The 19,456-nt window shown below is 40.5% G+C and overlaps 1 protein-coding gene across 1 annotated transcript in view; it reads right to left on the reverse strand.

Annotated features, from left to right (window-relative positions):
- The window catches only part of tpp2 (tripeptidyl peptidase 2), a 108,977-nt gene that overhangs the window by 20,686 nt on the left and 68,835 nt on the right, over positions 1–19,456 (reverse strand). Inside the window, 1 exon segment of the mRNA XM_052026364.1 lies at positions 19,017–19,055. Within this exon segment, the coding sequence (XP_051882324.1) occupies positions 19,017–19,055 (39 nt within the window).

Genomic DNA, 19,456 nt, shown 5'->3' on the forward strand with positions numbered 1-19,456 from the left:
CATATCAAAAAAGTACTAATTCTCAGCACATCCATTACTTTTTCTAGGAAGACTGGTAACCACTGCATAGTCATTCTATCAATTTTCAACTTCACCACCCACGGACTAGAGCCCCAGCCAACAGACATGCCACAGATTCCAGGTTGGATCTTTTTCCCTTCATTGTATGATTGTAAATTTTAATTAAACCGAGTACTTGTGTCAACCAGCTGCTGATGTGAATTCCAAAACAGTATGTGCTTAATGCTCCAACAATTTGAGTAGGTCCACTTTACTTTTCTAAAAAGCTGGGTATCTACTTGGTGACTTCACTCCATCGAAAACAAACCCACCCCATCCAATCTTGCTCCATAACTTGGTATTGCCTAATCTACCCAAGTGCATTTTGACATCAACTCAATGTCATAGGTGGTGCTTTGGCTTCTGTCAGTAACTATATAAATTCCATAAAACAGATATGGTTAATAATGTGGTGAATTTAAAAAAGTGTATTTTTGCATATTTTCTTAAAACTCCTTTTTAGAAATATGATAGAACCAGTGCATGTCATAGTACAGAGGCAAGGTTTAAGCCATAGATAATTGTTTGTACATTTCCTCACATGATCATTACGAGGAATTTATAAATATGTGTGAAAATTTCACGAAATAGTCAGAGTCATATAGCACAAGAAACAGACCCTTCAGCCCATTATGCCCATGCTGATCATTAAGCACCTATGTTAATTGAATTTACCAACACAATATGGTACTACCAGCACAGGTCCATAAACTTCAATGCTTCGGTAATTCAAATGCATGTCTAGATACTTTCAAAATGTTGTATGAGTACCTGTCTCCGCCAACCACTCATGCAATGTGTTCCAGATTCAACAACTCTTTTAGTGAAAAAATTCTTCCTCATATCCCCTCACCCTAAATTCCTCTAGTTTTTGATATCTCTGCTTTGGGATGAAGTTTTCCACCATCTACACTGACCAGGCTTCTTATAATTTTGTATACCCCCTCAGCTGACTTCACTCCATCGAAAACAAACCCACCCCATCCAATCTCGCTCCATAACTGAAATGCTCCATCCCAGTTAATCCTCCTCTGCAACCTTTCCAGTGCAATCATGTCATTCCCACAGTGTGGCAACCAAAAACATACACAGCTGTGGCCTAACCAGTGTTTTATAAAGTATCCTGTAAGCCTTCTTCACCACCTTATCTACCTGTGGTGGTACATTCGGGGATCCCTGGACTTGCACAATAAGGTCCCTCTGTCCCTCAATATTCTTAAAATTTCATTTGAAATTTTCATACTGGCTACATCTTAACTGAATCATTTGGTTCCACGTCCAGACTTAACACAGCCAGCAACTTCTACTCCTTCTTGAAAAAGCCTTCTCTAGGGAACTTTTCTGCAATTAATGTCCCCTACATTAATTTGCTTCATTTGGCACCCAACCTATAATCTGTCTATAGTAACAATTCTTGGATCAAGATTCATAACTGTGAACTCCCAGATGGTCATTTCAGACTGCAAGCTGTCCATGGAGGATGATGGGCATAATTAGAAGTGGGGGGAAGGTGCACAGTAAGAACAGAGGAAGATAGGAGGGGTTAAAAAAAGACAATACCAAGCCAAAACCAAAAAGTGGCATGTCACTACCTGCACCTCCTAGCAGCAGTTACAGAGCAGCAATAGAAGAGGCTTGGGAGCAGGCCGCTCTCCTACCTTCTCAGCTGGGCAATAATGCATGTGTGGGGGACCTAAAAGGGGGTAAAAATAACTTTTTAATTGGGACAGTAGTGAAATAAAGTTACTTAGTACTGCTTTGCCATATAAATTTGGACACAAAGAGGAAGAAGCGAAGATAACTAGGTGTATCTGACACAACCAGAAGCTTGTTTCAGTAAGACACTATTAACAAACTTAAGAAATGCTTTGCTTTAATAAAGTAAATGCATTCCAGGTTAAACAAAAATACAATAAAGCAGGATGTCTGACCCATCTAACTGATGATGGTGTTTTTCTGATAGACAAGCAGAAGTTCTAATCCCACATACCCTCATCCTTTTGTTTCTCTTAATTCAATTATTTATCTATTTTATTCTAAAATGGTTTCTGAAGTGAGTCTCTGTGCTTGGTATTCTTTATTGAGTGAGCAGGACCCTTAAAGAGGCACACTTGCATATTGTTAGTAATTATTGGCTAATTAGCTCATCAGAAGCAGCCAATAAAAAGAAGCTTGGGTTAAATGGTGTGGCTATTGTTGGGGGTGGGGGACTGAGGCTTCAGTCTAAGAGGCTGAAGTGAGGAGAGTGTGAGCAGCTCCTTTTAACTAAAAAAGGTTTCAGTAAGAAGGCACAGGTAAGGTCTTTATTTTGTTGTCTGTAAATCCTTAGTCCTTGATTCAGTGTAGACAGGATGGCTGTTAGGGCAGTAGAATGCTCCTCTTGTAAGATGTGGGATGTCAGGGAATCTCAGTCTTGCTGATGACTACATCTGCAGGAAGTGCACCCAGCTGCAGCTCCTGACTGACCAGGTGAAAGAAATGGAGCTGGATGTACTCTGGACCATCTGGGGTACTGAAAACCTTGTAGATGAGACTTTTACTGAGGTGGTCACACCAGGGTACAAGCTTCTGATAGATTGGTGACTACCAGGAGAAGGGAGTAAGCAGTCAGTGTAGGGCTTCCCTGTGGAGAGATGATTAATCAGGACACAGCAGCCAGACCTGTGGATCAGCAGGAAAGGGTAAATTCAGAGAGCAATAGTGAGAGGAGACTCAATAGTTAAGGGGACAGACAGGAGATTCTGTGGCTGCAAAAGAGACACCAGGATGGTGTGTTGCCTCCCAGATGCAAGGGTTGAGGATGTCTCAGAGCCCCAGCAGAATATCCTCAAGGGGGAGGGTCAGCAGCCAGAGGTCATGGTGCATGTCGGCACCAATGACATGGGTAGAAAGAGGGAAGAGGTCCTGTATAGGGAGTTAAAAAAGAGGCTGAAGAGCAGGACCTCCAAGGTAGTAGTCTCTGGATTACTCCTGGTGCCATGCCCTAGTCAGGGCAGGAATAGGATGATAGAACAGATGAATGAGTGGCTGAGGAACTGGTGTAGGCTTTCAGATTCTTTGATCACTGGAACCTCTTCTGGGGCAGGGGTGACCTGTATAAGGACAGGTTGCACCTCAACTAGAGGGGAACCAATATCCTGGACAGAAGTTTGCTAGTACTACTTGGGTTTAAACTAGTTTGGTGGGGGGGGGGGGGGATGGGAACCAGAGCACTGGGTCAAAGTGGAAGGATAGAGAGGAAGGTACATGTCACTGGGACATCGAGGAACAGATTAGGGAAAAGTGTAAAAACTAATAGGGTTTTGTCATAGGGGACTTCAACTTCCCTAATATAAACTGGGACCTCCTTGGTGTATGAGGTTTAGATGGGGCAGAATTTGTTCAGAAATCCAGGAGGGTTTCTTAAATCAATATGTAGGTAGTCCAATGAAAGGAGGGACTGTACTGGACCTGGTGTTGGGCAATGAGCCTGGCTAAGTGACTCCCTTTCAGTGGGAGAACAGTTAGGGAACAGTGACCACAACTTCAGTTTTAAGATGGCAATAGATAAGGATGAGTATGGACCTTGTGGGAGAGTATTAAATTGGAGCAGGGCAAATTGAGAGCATTAGGCAGGAACTAGGAGTTAATTGGGAACAGCTGTTTCTGAGCAAGTCCACATCTTACATGTGGAAGGTGTTTAAAGACCAACTGCATGGAGTACAGGATGGGTATCTTCCAGTGAGAAGCAAGGACAAAGATGATAAGGTAAGAGAACCTTGGATGTCGAGAGGTGGTGAATTTAGTAAAGAAGGAAAAGTACGTAAAGCTTGAAGCTAGAATCAAACTGAGCACTCGCAGATTATAAAGAAGCCAGAAAGGAACTTGGAAAGGGAATCAGGAGGAGCCATGAAAGTCCTTGGTAAGTAGGATTAAAGAATCCCAAGGCATTCTATATGTGCATCAAGAGGATAATTAGGGAGAGGGTAGGACCACTCAAGGATAAAGGAGGGAACATCCTCTTGGAAACAGGATGTGGGTGAGGTCCTTAAGTACTTTGCATCAGTATTTACTGAGGAGAAGAATCTGAAGGATGGGGAGATCAGTGTGGAGCAAGCTAATATGGTAGGGCATTTTGAGATAAAGGAGGGGATAGTGCTGGGTCTCAAAGAGCATTAAGGTGGATGTCCCCAGAGCCTGATGGGATATACCCCAGGTTATTGAGAGGGGCATGAAATGACCTTGACCAATATCTTTGTCCTCTAGCCACAGATGAGGTCCCAGAGGACTAGTGAGTAGCTAATGTTATTCCATTATTCAAAAAGGGAAATGGGGACAATCCTGGCAACTATAAACTGGTGAGTCTCATGTCAGTGGTAGGGAAGTTACTGGAGAGGATCCTTGGGGATAGGATTTGAGCCTTTGGAAAACCATGTCCTAATTAGGGACAGCCAGCATAGCTTTGTACAGGGCAATTTGTGCCTTTCTAACTTGAGTTTTGAGGTGAGGGTGATTGAAGGTACAGCTGTGGATGTTGTCTATATGGATTTTAGTGAGGTGTTTGACAAGGTCCCTCATGGGAGGCTCACCAGAAGATTAAGATGTATGGGATCCATGGTGAATTGGCCACTTGGATTCAGAACTGGTTTGCCCATAGAAGACAGGGTAGTGGTTGATGGTACTTATTCTAGTTAGTGGTGGTCCACAGGGATCTGTACTGGGACCTCTACTGTTTGTGGTGTACACTTTTATCCAGCCCATTTATATACATGGGTGGGTTAGCAAGTTTGCAGATGATACTAAGATTAGTGTAGAAGACTGGCTAAGGATACAGTGGGATGTAGATCAGTTGCAGATATGAGTGGAGAAATGGCAGATGGAGTGCAACCTGGCCAAATGTGAAGTGTTGCACCTTGGGGAAATTGCATGTAAAGAGATGGTATACTGTTAATGGCAAGACCCTTAACAGTATTGATGAGGAGAGGGATCTTGGGGTCCAAGTTCATCACTCACTGTAAGTGGCTACACAGGTTGATATGGCAGGTAAAGAAGGTGTACGGCATGTTTGCCTTCATTAGTTGAGGTGTTGAGTTTGAGTCAGGAAGTTGTGCTGCAGCTTTAAAACTTTATTTGGGCTGCATCTGGAGTATCTCATTTAGTTCTGATTGCCCCATTATAGGAAGGATGTCAAGGCTTTGAAGAGGGTGCAGAAGAGGTTTACCAAAATGCTGCCTGGATTAGAGGGCATGTGCTATGAGGATAGGTTGGACAAACTTGGGTTGTTCTCTTGAGTGGCAGAGACTAAGGGGAGATCTGAGAGGTTTAAGATTGAGAGGCATAGATGGAGTAGAAAGCCAGCATCTTTTCCCCAGGGTTGAAATGTCTACTACCAGAAGGCATGCATTTAAGGTGATAGGGGGAAAGTTTTTGTTTTGAGCAGTGGGTGCCTGGAATGTGCTATCTGGGGTGGTGGTGGTGGAGGCAAATATGATGGGGTTGTTCAAGAAGCTCTTAGATGGGCACATGCATGTGAGGGAAATAGTAGGATATTGGACATTGTGTAGGCAGAAGGGATTAGTTTAGTTGGACATTTTATTACTAATGTAATTGGTTCAGCACAGCATTGTGGGCCAAAGGGCCTGTTTCTGAGCTGTACTTTTCTACATTCTAAAATGTTGACCTGTCTTCTGCTTCAATCACCAATTTTGATTACATTTCACAGGCTCAAAATTCCTAGTGAAAAATATTTCTAATGTGCTAAACCTCAAATTCAATCTTGTTCCTTTTGTGCTGTAAATCACCTGACTTAAACTACACTTGTTTAAGTCCTTCTGTTTGCATTTCTCCTCTACCCAACAGCTGCGGCTTGTGATTTAACTTTGCTATTGCATCATTGGTACTTGCACTCTGTGCTCTGTCCTGGAAATCTGTGCCAATCAACTGCTTCAACTTCTGCAGTCTAATGTTCCCACCTGCTTAAAGGGCAGCAATCATACCGATGCCCAAGAACAGGGTAAGTTGCCTCAGTGACTATCAACTGGTAGCACTCATCTACTGTAAATGAAGTGATTTGAGAGGTTGGTGTGGCTAGAATTAACTCCTGCCTGAGCAAGGACCTGGACCTGCTGCAATTCACCTACTGCCACAACTGGTTGACAGATGCAATCTCACCGGCTCTCCACTCGAGTGCTTAGACAACAGTAAAACATGATTACAGCTTGGTGTTCAATACCACCATCCTCTCAGTATTAATCACCGAGCTTCTAAACCTGGGCCTCTGCACCTCCCTCTGCAACTGGATCCTCTACTTCCTTGTCAGGAGACCACAGTCAGTATGGATCAATGATAACATCTCCTTCTCACTATCAACACAGGCACACAATGATGTGTGCTTTGCTCACTGCTCTACACTCTTTACACTTGACCATGTGGCTAAGCACAGATCAAATACCATTTATAAATTTGCAGATGACACCACTTGTTAGTAAAATCTTAGATGGCAATGAGGTGTACAGGAGTGAGAGTGGCTGGTTGAGTGGTGGTGCAGCAACAACCTAGCACACAATGTCAGCAAGGGGAGGTCAGAAGAACACCAGTCCTTGTCAGGGGTGAGCAGCTCTTTCCTGGGTCTCAACATCTGAGGATCTGTCCTGGGCCCAACATTGATACAATCATGAAGCCATGCCAATGGTTCTACTTTGTTAGGAGTTAGAGGAGATTTGGTATGTCACCAAAGACTCTTACAAACTTCTATAAATGTACAGTGGACAGCATTCTGACTAGTTGCATCACAGCCTGGTATGGAGACTCTAATGCATAGGATCACAAGAGGCTATAGAGAGTTGTAGACTCCATCAGGGGTACAACCCTCCCCACATTGAGGACACCCTTTGTGGTGCCTCAAGAAGGTGGCATCCATCATTAAGGACCATCACCATCCAGGACATGCCATCTTCTTGTTGCTACCATCAGGGAGGAGGTATAGGAGCCTGAAGATTCTCACTCAAGATTCAGGAGCAGCTCCTCCCCTCCATTAGATTTCTGAACAGTCCATGGACACTAGCTCATTATTCCTTTAACTATCTACTTTGATAGTAATAATCTTTGTACTCCTGTCAAAAAAACAAATTTAATATCATACAAGACCTGATTCTGATAACTATTACTGTTTCTATGCATATTGCAATTGGATCTCAACTTTTGCATACCCCTACTATAAAACTCTAATACACTGATTTTTGTTCATTACCCAGATTTTCCTATTCAAAGGTACAGGAATTTACAGCACAAGGTGGTTATTTGACCATTGTATCCATGCCTTCCAAGAGCAAGCTATTAAAGCTAATCCTACTGCTCAGTGCAATGTTGTACTTCTAGACATGATAGATTCTGCCTTCCCATTCTCTTAGGCAGACTATCTGTTGTTCATCACTGTGGGTCACCAATTCCCTCTGATCTTTAGTTAGTTACCTTGTACCTAACATTAAATTATTCACCTTTGCTAAAGGAAGTGAATCTTTCTTGTTCCCTCTATTGCTTTCCTAATTTCACACTTCACTTCAAATAAATTGCTCTTGGTCCTTTTTGTTGCAAAGAATACAACCCCAGTCTCTCCATATTTATTCTCAAACATTCTCAAGGCCAGGAAGTTCAAATCTCCCTGCACATTATCTAATGCTACATGTACTTTCTTGCTATCACATCCTTTCTGCAGCAACTGGAAATCTAACTGGCCTAATTGCTTTACTATCCAATTAAGCATGAATTCCCTACTTCTGTATATGAAGCCTTGACCAATAAAAGGCAAGTAGCCTGTTTGCCTCCTTAACCACATTATTTAGCCATCCTGTTAACTTTAGGGATTTGAACTTCAAGATTCCATAGCTCCTCTAACTAGTGTCCTTCCATTTTCTGTCTGGTCTGTTCTCTTCCTCATTTGCCCTCCCAATTATAGTAACTTGCAGTTTTCCAGACACATCCATTTTTTTTTAAACTTGCCTATGTGACCAGTCAAAAGCTATCCTTGAACAGAAATTTCCTCCTCATGACATATCTAACATTTGCAAATGTCACACATCCATTTATTTTAAATAAAAATGTCAGCAATAGACACAGAAATCCATACTCCACTCTTGCTCATTTTGACGCCCCTGGAATGCAGATAGATTCAATATCATGTCTTCATTATAATATCCCTTAAACCTTCCCAATGTTAACAACATGCATTCATAGTAGGACATTTAACAACATTAACTGCTCCAGAGTGCTTCACAAATGCATAATTAAATAGAACTTTTCACCAAGGCACATTAGGTGAAAACAGGATAGGTAAGATTTAAGTGTCTTGAAAGAGAACTTGAATTAGAGTTTGAGGAAATTCCTGACAAGCGCAAGGTGAGACATTCTGGAAAATCAAATGGGCATAAGATGTATACAGTAAATGGTAGGGCACTAATGAATGCTGATGAACAGAGACCCACAGAGGTCCAAGTCCATAGTTCTCAGTGCAACACAAGTTGATAAGGTGAAGGCAGTATATGGCATGCTTGTTTTCATGTTACAAAGTTGGGAAGTTATGTTGCAACTTTACAAAACTGTCAAGGCCACACTTTAGAGTACTGTATGCAGTTCTGGTTGCCACACAATAGGAAGGATGTGATTGCACTGGAGTGCACAGTAGATTCACCAGGATGTTGCTTGGATAGAGGACTTTAGTTATGGGGAGAAATTGGGATTGTTTTCCCTGGAGCAGAGGAGACTGAGGGGTGACCTGATAGAAATATGTAAGATTACCTAGAGGCATAGACAGGGCAGATAGTCAAACCCTTCCTTCCATGGTAAGGGTATCAAAAACAGGAGGGCAAACTTTGTTACCTCAGCCAAATTATTAATTTAGATCACAAATAACTGGGCCTCGAGCACTGATCCCTGTGGGAGCCTGCCAACCTGAGTATTTATTTCCCCTCTGTTTTGCATCCAATAACCAATTATCATTTCACAGTATTTTATCAGAATTCCATATGCTGACGTTAACCAACATCCTGTGCAAGACCTCCTAGAAATCCAAATACACCACATTCATTGGTTCTGCCTCATTTACTCTATTAGTTACATCCTCAAACTCAGATTAATCAAACATAATTTTCATTTCATAAACCCAACCTGATTTTGCTCACTTATTGTTCTGTTATTACATTGTTCATTATAGACTTACAAGCAAATGATACTGAGTTTTGGCATATTTACTCAGCATTGTAGAAGACTTCAGAAATATACAAAAGCAAACTACTATAATTGCTGGAAATCTGAAATTAAAAATACATGCTGAGAATAAGTCAGGAGTGATTATCTTACAGACATGACCTTGTATCATAAGTTGGGTATTAGCTTGCCTCCAAAATATGGAGGCAGAAACAAATGGGACTGTAGTGGGAGGGCAGGGATAGTAAGTCAAAAGTAGTTAAGGTGAAATACATAGGTGGGTGGGAATGAGATGATAAAGAATCAAAAGATTAGTCTAGGGGTGTTACTAGTAACAGCAGGAACTATTTCCATCATCTGTTGAGGTGGTTACATTTCCATGCAACTCTGTTCTTGCTCAAGGAAATGTACCTTTTCTTTCAAGGGACTTGAACTTTTGTCAGTAATGCAGGTGTTTGAGATGAAGTTTCCCTGATCATGAATTTACAACAGGCCCATATTTCTTGTGTTTTGAGTTCATAAAAGATTCTCACTAAAGGATTATCACATTGTAGAATTCTCTGCCATAGTAATTGAAATAATAAGTTACTGAAGTATATCCTGAGAAGTAAACCAGGAAATAATCTAAGGTTTAGGAGCGAGAGAGATGTAGGATTATTTTGGAATCCTCCAGCAAGAAGCCTTTCACAGAAACTAAACATAGCCTTGTCCTGCAGATCTGATTCTGAAGGTGTTTCCATTGATTCTACCAATGAGCATGCCTGTGCATGTGTGGTCAGTATATTTGTACTTAATGTGTGTTCATGTACATGTGTGCAGCATAGCCTGCCTCCAATTGCCTCTATTAAAAGAATTCATGCATTGGCATCTTCCAGTCCTCAGAACCAGAGTGGAAGCAAGATGCATGTGATCCCTTTTCACATGGTTGATCTCACTGTTTTCCAATGTTTCTCCTTCATTGTCCAGGTGGGTAGGACTGCCCTCTCCTAGTTCCATTCCCATCCTTTCATCTTGTCAGGAAATCAAATACAAGGACTTAATTTCCTAAACAGTCACAATTACCTCGAGTTCAAACAGTCATAGAATAATACAGCACTGAAGGAGGCCATCTGACTCATCATGCATGTTCTGATTCAGAGGGAGGGAGGCTGAAAGATAGCTTGTCATCTGCTTTTCTCCCTATGGTTCTATCTTTTCCCCTTTGTATATATTTGATTCCCTTTTGAATAATGAATCTGCTTCCAACTGTGTCAATGGGTAGGATGTCTGAGTTGGAATCTTGTATCATTCTGGAGACTTGTGCACAGAAGTCAAGGGTGATACACCAGCACTGCAAAGAGGGAGTGTTGCTAAAATATCATCTCAAGATGACGAAAACCGAAGTCTTGTTCACTCTCCCTGGTGGGTGTAAGAGGGCACGTTATACACTTATAATGACAAAGAAGGGTCCATTCTGCCCATTGGATCCATGCCAAGTCCCAGGGAGCAATCTTTTGTTCCATTCCTGCTTACTTTACTGTACCCCTGCAACTTATTCTTGCACATGCCCAGCAACCATCACCATCCACCCCATCTCTTGATTCTTATGTTCTTAAACTACACTTGGTGGTAATTTAACCTAACATGTCCTTGGGACATGGAAGGAATCTGGAGCACCCAAATAAAACCCACACACTAATTTTAAAGAGAAGCAGGACCAATGCAACACAATCAACATCACCAAATCAGATCATTCATTTGTTTGCAGATTGTTTTCATCTAATAATGAACACATTTCAAACTACCTCATTGGTTGTAAAACACTTTGGGGTGCTCTGGTGTAATGAAATGCTTTACACAAATGCCTGCCTTGTCTACCACTTTCAGGCAGTGTTTTACAACACAGTAAAAATAGGCTAGCAATTGAGGAGGACATAAAGAATGTGTAAAGAGACATCAATAGTGAAGTGGCAGGCAAGATATTAGATGGAATACAAAATTGGTAAATCTAAGGTTATCCACTTTAGAGGGAGACTTGAAAAAGCAAGCTTATCAGTTAAACAAAGTGATACTACAATACTTTGAGGTGCAAAAAAGATCTGACGGTTCTAGTGTATGAAGCACAACAAGTTGGCATACAGGTACAGCAAATAATCAGGAAAGTTATGGAATGATATAATTTAATGCAAGGAAAATGGAGTACAAAATTAGGGAAGCTTTGATGCAACTTTACTGGAGTCAGTGAGACCCACCTGAAGTACTGTGTACAGTTTTGGTTTCCACAATTAAGGAAACATTTCCATTGGAGGCAGTGCAGAGATGTACTCAGTTGATTCCTGGGATGAATGGTTTGCTGCCTTAAAGGCTGAGCAAGTAGGGCATACAGTATATTCGATGGGGTTTAGAAAAATGAGAGTTCATCTTAGATAAGATTTTCAGAGGGAATGACTGGGCAGGTCCTGAGGTTTTCTTTGATGGGGGTATCTAGGACTGGTGGGTATAGTTTCAGAATACAGGCCTCCATTTCCAACAGATGAGAAGTACTACCTATTCTGAGAGGATCGTGAATCTTTGGAATTCTCTATTTCAGAGTTGTAGAGTCTGAATTATCAAATACAGGTAGGAACCACAAGGGGAAATAGTGGGAAAATGGTGTTGGTTAAGATTGGATCTGTTATTGAATGGCAGAGTTTGAGGAGCTAACTAGTCTGCTCCTACTCCCTATGTGTTTAAACAGGCTACATGATTTCCTCAATGTTTCATTTACTTCTGTCACTATTTCATATTACTGTCACTGGAAAGAATTTCTATCCAAGTATCCTATCAAAACACATTGAATACCTTTATCAAGTCTGAGTCAGAGCAATACAGTAGATACAGGCCCTTTGGCTCAAGTCCATGCCAACCAGTGCCAATTTCCTACATTTGGCCCATATCCCTCTAAGGCCTGCCCCTCCATGTATCTATCCAAGTGCTGCTTAAATGATACAATTGTATCTGCCTCAGCCACTTCCTCTGGCAGCTCATTTCCTCTTCCACTCACCACCCTCTGTGGGGGGGGGGGGGGGGAAGAGGGGGAGGGGGAGTTACCCCTCAGGTCCTTATTGAATCTTTCCCCTCTCACTCTAAATCCATGCCCTCTAGTTTTGGACTCCCCTATCCTGGGGAAGAACTGTTCCCCTCCACCTTATCTATCCTCTCATAATTTTAAACATTTCTATAAGGTCACCCCCTCATTCTCCTACAATCCAAGGAATAAAGACCTAACCTGGCCAACCTCTCCCTAACTCAGGCCCTCTGGCCCTGGCAACATTCTCAAATCTTTTCTGCACTCTTTCCAGTTTAACCACATCTTTCCTGTAACAGGGTGACTGAAACTGTACACAGTACTCCAAGTGTGGCCTCACCAATGACTTGTACAACTGCCACATAATGTCCCAACTCTTCTAGTCAATGCTCTGACTGATGAAGGCCAGTGTGCTAAATGCTTTTTTCACCACCCTGTCTAATTGTGATGCTGATTTCCATGAACTATGCACTTGTACTCCTAGATCCCTCTGTTCTATTACACTCCCTAGTGCCCTACTATTCATAGTACAAGTCCTATGCTGGTTTGATTTTTTTAAAAATGCATCACCTCACATTTATCTGTATTGAAGTCCATTTGCCACTCCTCAGCCCATGTCCCTAACTGATCAAGATCTCCCAGTAATCTATGATAACCTTCACTATCAATATCACCTCCTAATTTTGTGTCATCTGCAAATTTATCAAGTCTTGTGCATTTGCATCCAAATTATTTACATAAACAATGAATGACAAGGGTCCCAACACTGACCCCTGTGGCACACCACTAGTCACCGGCTTCCATTCCGAGAAACCTTCAACCATCACCCTCTGCTTCCTACCTCTGAGCCAAGTTTGAATCCACCTAACTAGCTCTCCCTGGATTCCATGGAATGTAACCTTTCAGACCAGCCTAACATGCAGGACCTTGTCAAAGACCTTGCTAAAGTCCAAATAGACAACATCCACTGCCCCACCCTCATCTATTTTTTTATTACTTCAAAAAAAAAACTCAAAGGTATGTCTCCTTTTAATATATTCTGCTTTCAATAACTGAAAACTCTCATCTCTGCTGCAATTCTGCTGTCTATTCTGCACTCTCAAAGAAATTGAGATCTTTCCCATAGTGTCGTGCCTAGAATTGAGCACAGGACTACAGATAAAACAATCAACATCTTGTAATACTTGGCATAACATTATCCCTTTTTACTTAGAAAATAATTTTCAATCTACACTGACCTTCAAATCTGTGTAGGTATACTTTATTCTTTCCTAAAAAGGAATCTATTCACATTTCCCTGTTAATATTTCATTTGCCACATCTGCTTATTTTACTAGTCTGTTCTCCTTGCCACAAACTGCTTCATTGTATATTACATTACCAAATTTATATAATTTGCATACTTCTAAATGATGTACTGTATACCAAAGTCCAGGTCAAGATTAAGCATCAAAGACCAGTAGTTCTAATACTGTTTTGAACATAATTATGTACTTCTCCAGTGTGAAAAAGAATTTTCTAAATCACTACCATCCACTGTCAGTCTTTGTTTTGCATCGAAGCTGCCAATGTCTTTTAATTCCATGACCTTTCACTTTTTTTAAGTCAATTCTCTTTAAGTAGTGCCTTGAGTCAATGACTTGCTTATAACTACAGTGAAAAGCAGCAGACATGCATGCATGTTTTTTAAATGTGGGTTGACTTTTGCACAACAGCTGCCAGTCTTGACAGCAAGGTCTTAGTCCAATGACAAGGAGGTTAATGATGACAGGAGACCAGGCTCTGCTGCATGGACCTATACACAAATGTGAAAAGACACAGATGCCCACTAGCACCTTTCATGGTCTCTGGATACACAGGAGATCAGCTTTCACTGTCCTGACAGCTGATCTCCCACAAACACCAAGGTGAAGTGGACTAGATAATACACATCAGTTATGCTGATGAAAATGTAAACATCAGGCAGGGCACTGGAGAATTTTCCTGTTCTACTGCAAAATAAGTAGTAGGGAATCTTATCCATTTGCAGACCAGATAGGGCCTCAGTTCAATTATCATCCCAAAGAATGGCACCTCTAAATGTGCAGCACTCTCTCAGTACTCTGCTAGAGTGCCAACCTTGATGGTTGTTTTGTGTAATGTTGGTACATGCTTTTTTGAAAGTCCATGTAGAGAAGACAATCACTCTCCTTTTATTCCAAATTTATTTTTCCTAGTTTTGCCACTACTTCATCTGTTTCTTGGTGCAAGCTAATCTTTTAAAATAAAAATGGAACAGAATAGAATCATCACATATGCATTGCATTCTGAACGCCTCTCCTAAACATACACCAAATTATCAGATTCAATCTTCAATTTGCTTCTATGTTGCAGCATTATTAGATGCTTCAGGATGGGTCAAATTGCCCTGGGTTAAAGGGAAGGAAAAAACATTACAATTTCTAATGCAATGAATTGGGAGTCACTGGATGAAAGAGCACTTATGTTTGGGCTTTGGGTAAGGATATGTTTGGATTCAGCTGCGATGGTTTCTTGTGAAGATCTGGATATTGTGCTCAGGTAAGGGGTTAGTGAAAATGAATGAGAACAAAACAGAATTTGTCATTACCCATGCTGTACAAATGAATCCAAAGGAGGATCACAATGGTAGATTTTAAACATAAACCTTAAAATTAATCCTAACATTCTTTAAAAGAAACAATGCTTTCTTTCTGTAATATAAAGCAAAAAAAATGAGTAGGAAACAACCCTGGGAAATGATTACTGTAACAAACCTAATCTCCAATGTCACAAAATAAATACAGAATGATGTGCTGGCATTTGAAAGCACCACCTTGCATTCAGAAAAAAGAAAAACATGAGCTATTAGGAAGGAGGAAGATGGCCATGGAATTAACTAGATAGTTCTCTTAAAATGGGCAGTACAGTTCTGACAAATCGAATGGCTTTCATTGTTGTTAGATGAAAGAATTTAGGAAGAAGACAAATACATCTACTGTTTCCATGCCACCTCTTTCAAAACCTGGGAGCAAATCAATGCTGATTTCTTCCAGCTGCTCATTGACTTAACCTGTTGTTTTCCATTACTATCAGGAGATTTTCTAGTTGTTGTCTGTTATGACAGACAAAGTGTATAAATTCTTTTGCCATTTATTTATTCCCCACAATTTCTCTTGCCTCCCTTTGTAAAGGGACTTGAACTTTTGTTCATCTTTTCCTTTTTAAATATTGCTTGAAGCTTTTAAAGGCAGGTTGTGTGTTTCACTCAATTACTCCCATCCACACCCAGCAGAGGCAGTGGTATACTATTGGAAGGGAACTGCCCTAGGAGTACTCAACATTGACTTGGATCCCATGAATTCTCATGGCATCAGCTTAAACTTGAGTAAGGAAATATTCTGCTGATTACCACCTACTGCCCCCCCTTTGGCTGATGAATCAATACTACTCCATATAGGACTCTACTTGGAGGGAGCATTGAGAGTGGCAAAGGCACAGAATGTACTCTGGGTCTTCAACATCCATCACCAAGTGTTGCTCCATTGCACTACCATTGACCAAGTTGGCTAAGTGCTAAAGGACATTGCTGCTAGATTAGGTCTGCAGCAGGTGGTAAGGGAACCAATAAGAGGGAGAAACCTACTTGTCCTCACCAATCCACCCATCGTACATGCATCTGTCCATGACTGTATCGGGAGGAGTGACCACCACATTTATGGAGATGAAATACTGTCTTCAGTGAAAACGCACTTCATATTGTCATCTAGCAACTCTGGATTGGACACCCAAAAGATACTGTTGGCCATCAGCAGCAGAATGGTAATCAATCACAACCTGCAAATTCATGGCCTGGTATATCCCCACTCTACCATTATCATTGAAACCAAGGGATCAACCCTGATCCAAAGAAGAGTGCAGGAGGCTTACCAGCAGCAGCACTAGACATACCTCAGAATGAGGGATCAACCTGCTGAAGCAACAAGACAGGACTACTTGCATGCCAAACAGCATTGCAATGGACAGAGCTAAGCAATCCCATGACCAATGGATCAGATTTAAGCTTTGCAGTTCTGCAACATCCAGTTGTGAATGATGCAACACACAACATTGGAAGAACTCATCAGGCGAGGCAGCATCTATGGAGGGAAGTGGACATTTAATATTTCAGATTGAGACCCTTCAGAACCAAGGTTACCTAAACCTCAGTAGCTGAGCTGCAGTATACAGATGAAACTCATGCTTGTGCAGGTTCATTGAGGCTGAACTCCAAGCCATCACTGATGCTTGCACTGCAACACAAGAGGAAGGACCTTGCAAACAACATCTACAAGACAAAAGTCCTCCACCAATTTGCCCCTGCTGCACCACACTGGCCTTTGACAAAAGAGGCTCACGGCAAGTCTCTGGAAAACATCGACCACTTCCCATATCTAAGGATAGATTAATATTTCCCCTCTGAAAGCAGACATCAATGTTAAAATTCACCACAGACTTCAGTGCATCAGCACAGCCTTTGGTCAACTGAGGGAAAAGATATTTGAAAGTCAAGACTTTAGACCTGGCACAAAACTTGTGGGCTATCAAGCAGCAATACATACTGTTCTATATGCTTCTGAGACTAGGGCTACCTATAGCAGACAGCTCAAGACACTGGAAAAATGAATGCTCTCTCCACAAAATCCTTCAAATTCACCAGAAGGATAAGTGGACCTCTCCCAGGCCAATATCTGCAGCATCAAGGCCCCAGTTATACTCAGTTGGCTACAATGGACAGACCAATCATTCAAATGCTTGACACCAAACTCCTTTTTTTATTAATTTAAAAAAAAAGACACTTCTGAGGTCTATCACAAGGAACAATACTAGGCAGGCAGGAAAAGATTCAAGGATGTGCTCAAAGTTTCCTTGCAGAAAACTCTGCCCCTTGAGAATCTTTAGCCCATGATCACTCAAAGTAGAAGTGTTTGGGAGGGCACTGAGATCCTCATGGCCATGCAGCAAGAGCATGCAGAAACTCTGCATGAGTGGCAGAAGGAGCAGAACACCTGAAACAATCCATTCATTCACACAGTCAGCCACCATCTGTGGAAGAATCTACAGTTCCCACACAGGCCTCATTAGTGACTTGGGAACCCCCAAAAACTGGGCTGGAAGTAAATCATCCTCAATCTTGATGGGGGGGCCCCCAGAAGATTATTTCTAGCAGAAAAGAGAGCATAGCATTTGTGTTACTATTATAGCAGAGATTGGAACATACTAATAATTTATTTTGGGACTGTCTGTTCTTAGTGGTGAATTAACAGCATGCTACATGGTATCACTACTAAGCAAGCTATTGAGAAGCCAAGTAAAATAACTTCAATATAACAGGCAATAGAAAGTTTTTAAATTCAAACTGCAGATTAAGACACACCTTATTAATAGACAGTCAAGATGAAATTATGCCATTTTTAGCACTGATATAGGACTGAGATGCTAACATCCAATTTGGTTGTACAAGTGAAAATTATATAATCAGCAATGCAAAGATTCACATTTTATATTGTCTACCCCTGAAAATTCAATTGCCTTCTACACCAAAACAAAAATGAATTACTCTAGAATCTGAATCAAATAAATAAAGCAATTCACTTAAAGAAATGTCATCAGATAATTTAATTAATTAGCTTTGAATAAAGAGCAGACTATATTTGTGTAAGCAGATTTCAGATTTTTTGGAGCAAGATAATTTTGCATCCATTCCATTAAGAGTACTGTTGTGGCAAAAACCAACATTTGGGGGGGAAAAAAGTGGTTAATGTAAACCAATAAAAAGTTTCCATCCTCCATGAACAAATTTTTGAATTCAACTACATGTAACTTAATTTTTTTAAGTACACCTTCAAAAAGGCTCAGTCTATAAGTGTCACATAATCGAAATTGACTTTTCAAAATTACTAAACCAACTCTAGTTTGTCATCAGAACACTTTCAAGTAGTTAACATGTTAAGAGTGATACAAACTGGCAGAACCCTGTATCAGTAACATCCAAAACCACTGATGACAATATACTTCGTAGAGTCTAATCATTAGGCTAACTGTAGATAACACTAAACCTCAAAACTTCGTCAGTAAATTATTTCATTTTCAAATGAGAAAGGAAATGTACAATTTAGTAAATAATCAAGTGATCTCAAGTTCATAATCATGCTGAACACCAATAAATATGGAATATTACGCTAAAGAAAATAAAGCTGCAGATGCTGGAAATCTGACATAAAAACAGAAAATGCTGTAAACACTAAGCAGGTCAGGCAGCATCTGTTAAAAGTGAAACAGAGTTAACATTTCAAGTTGAAGAGCCTTGAGTGTTTTCAGCATTTCTGACAAGGGTGAAGTTATAAATGTTCACTGTATTTTCTCAGGAAATGCTGATGCTTGCTTAATTATGGACTAATCAGTTGGTGCATGTCCAAAGCTAAAAACAATTTATTAATAAAAGCAATTATTAATTCCACATGGATTCCTAACTTAGTTTTGCATCCCCACAAAGGTAACAGCTTGATGAAAAAAAATCATACTTTTACTGCTTTTCATTGGGTTCTTCATTGAGAAATAATATGATAAAACAGATTTGGTATGTGTGAACATAATTCCAATGTCATTAAAAGATCTCAGAAATTTCATCCAGAATGTAAAAAAATCATTAGAATCACAATAAGTAACATAGTGATATATGACAATGCAGTACCTTTTTAAACTTTCCTTGACGTTTTGACGCAGCCTGCCCCTGGGAGTCAGAATAACATATTGTAAGAAAACATGCAGACACTGCACAATTTGGAGACCTTCACTAATCTTATTGGGGTTCAGTTCCTACCCTTTCCTTAAAAGGAAAAACTCTGCCTACTTAAAATCTATAATAAGAATTCCCTTATTTTTGTTTAATACATTTTATGAGCCAAATCCAAGATAATTTAAATTCAAATGGGAGAGAAAAAGTAAACAAACTTCCCAACAGTTTGCATTAACACGATCAAATTCAGCCAAACTCCCCAAATCTGTATAGCAATCTGTACAGTGATTTTTAAATCTCTTATTAAAATGACATTTTACCTTGCCTCACAAAACAGAACTGTCAAATACTTTGATTTTGATGGCTGAGATAATTCACAATTAAAATTTACAACT

The sequence above is a fragment of the Pristis pectinata genome, chromosome 11, assembly GCF_009764475.1.
Source record: "Pristis pectinata isolate sPriPec2 chromosome 11, sPriPec2.1.pri, whole genome shotgun sequence".
Classification (NCBI taxonomy): Eukaryota; Metazoa; Chordata; class Chondrichthyes; order Rhinopristiformes; family Pristidae; genus Pristis; species Pristis pectinata.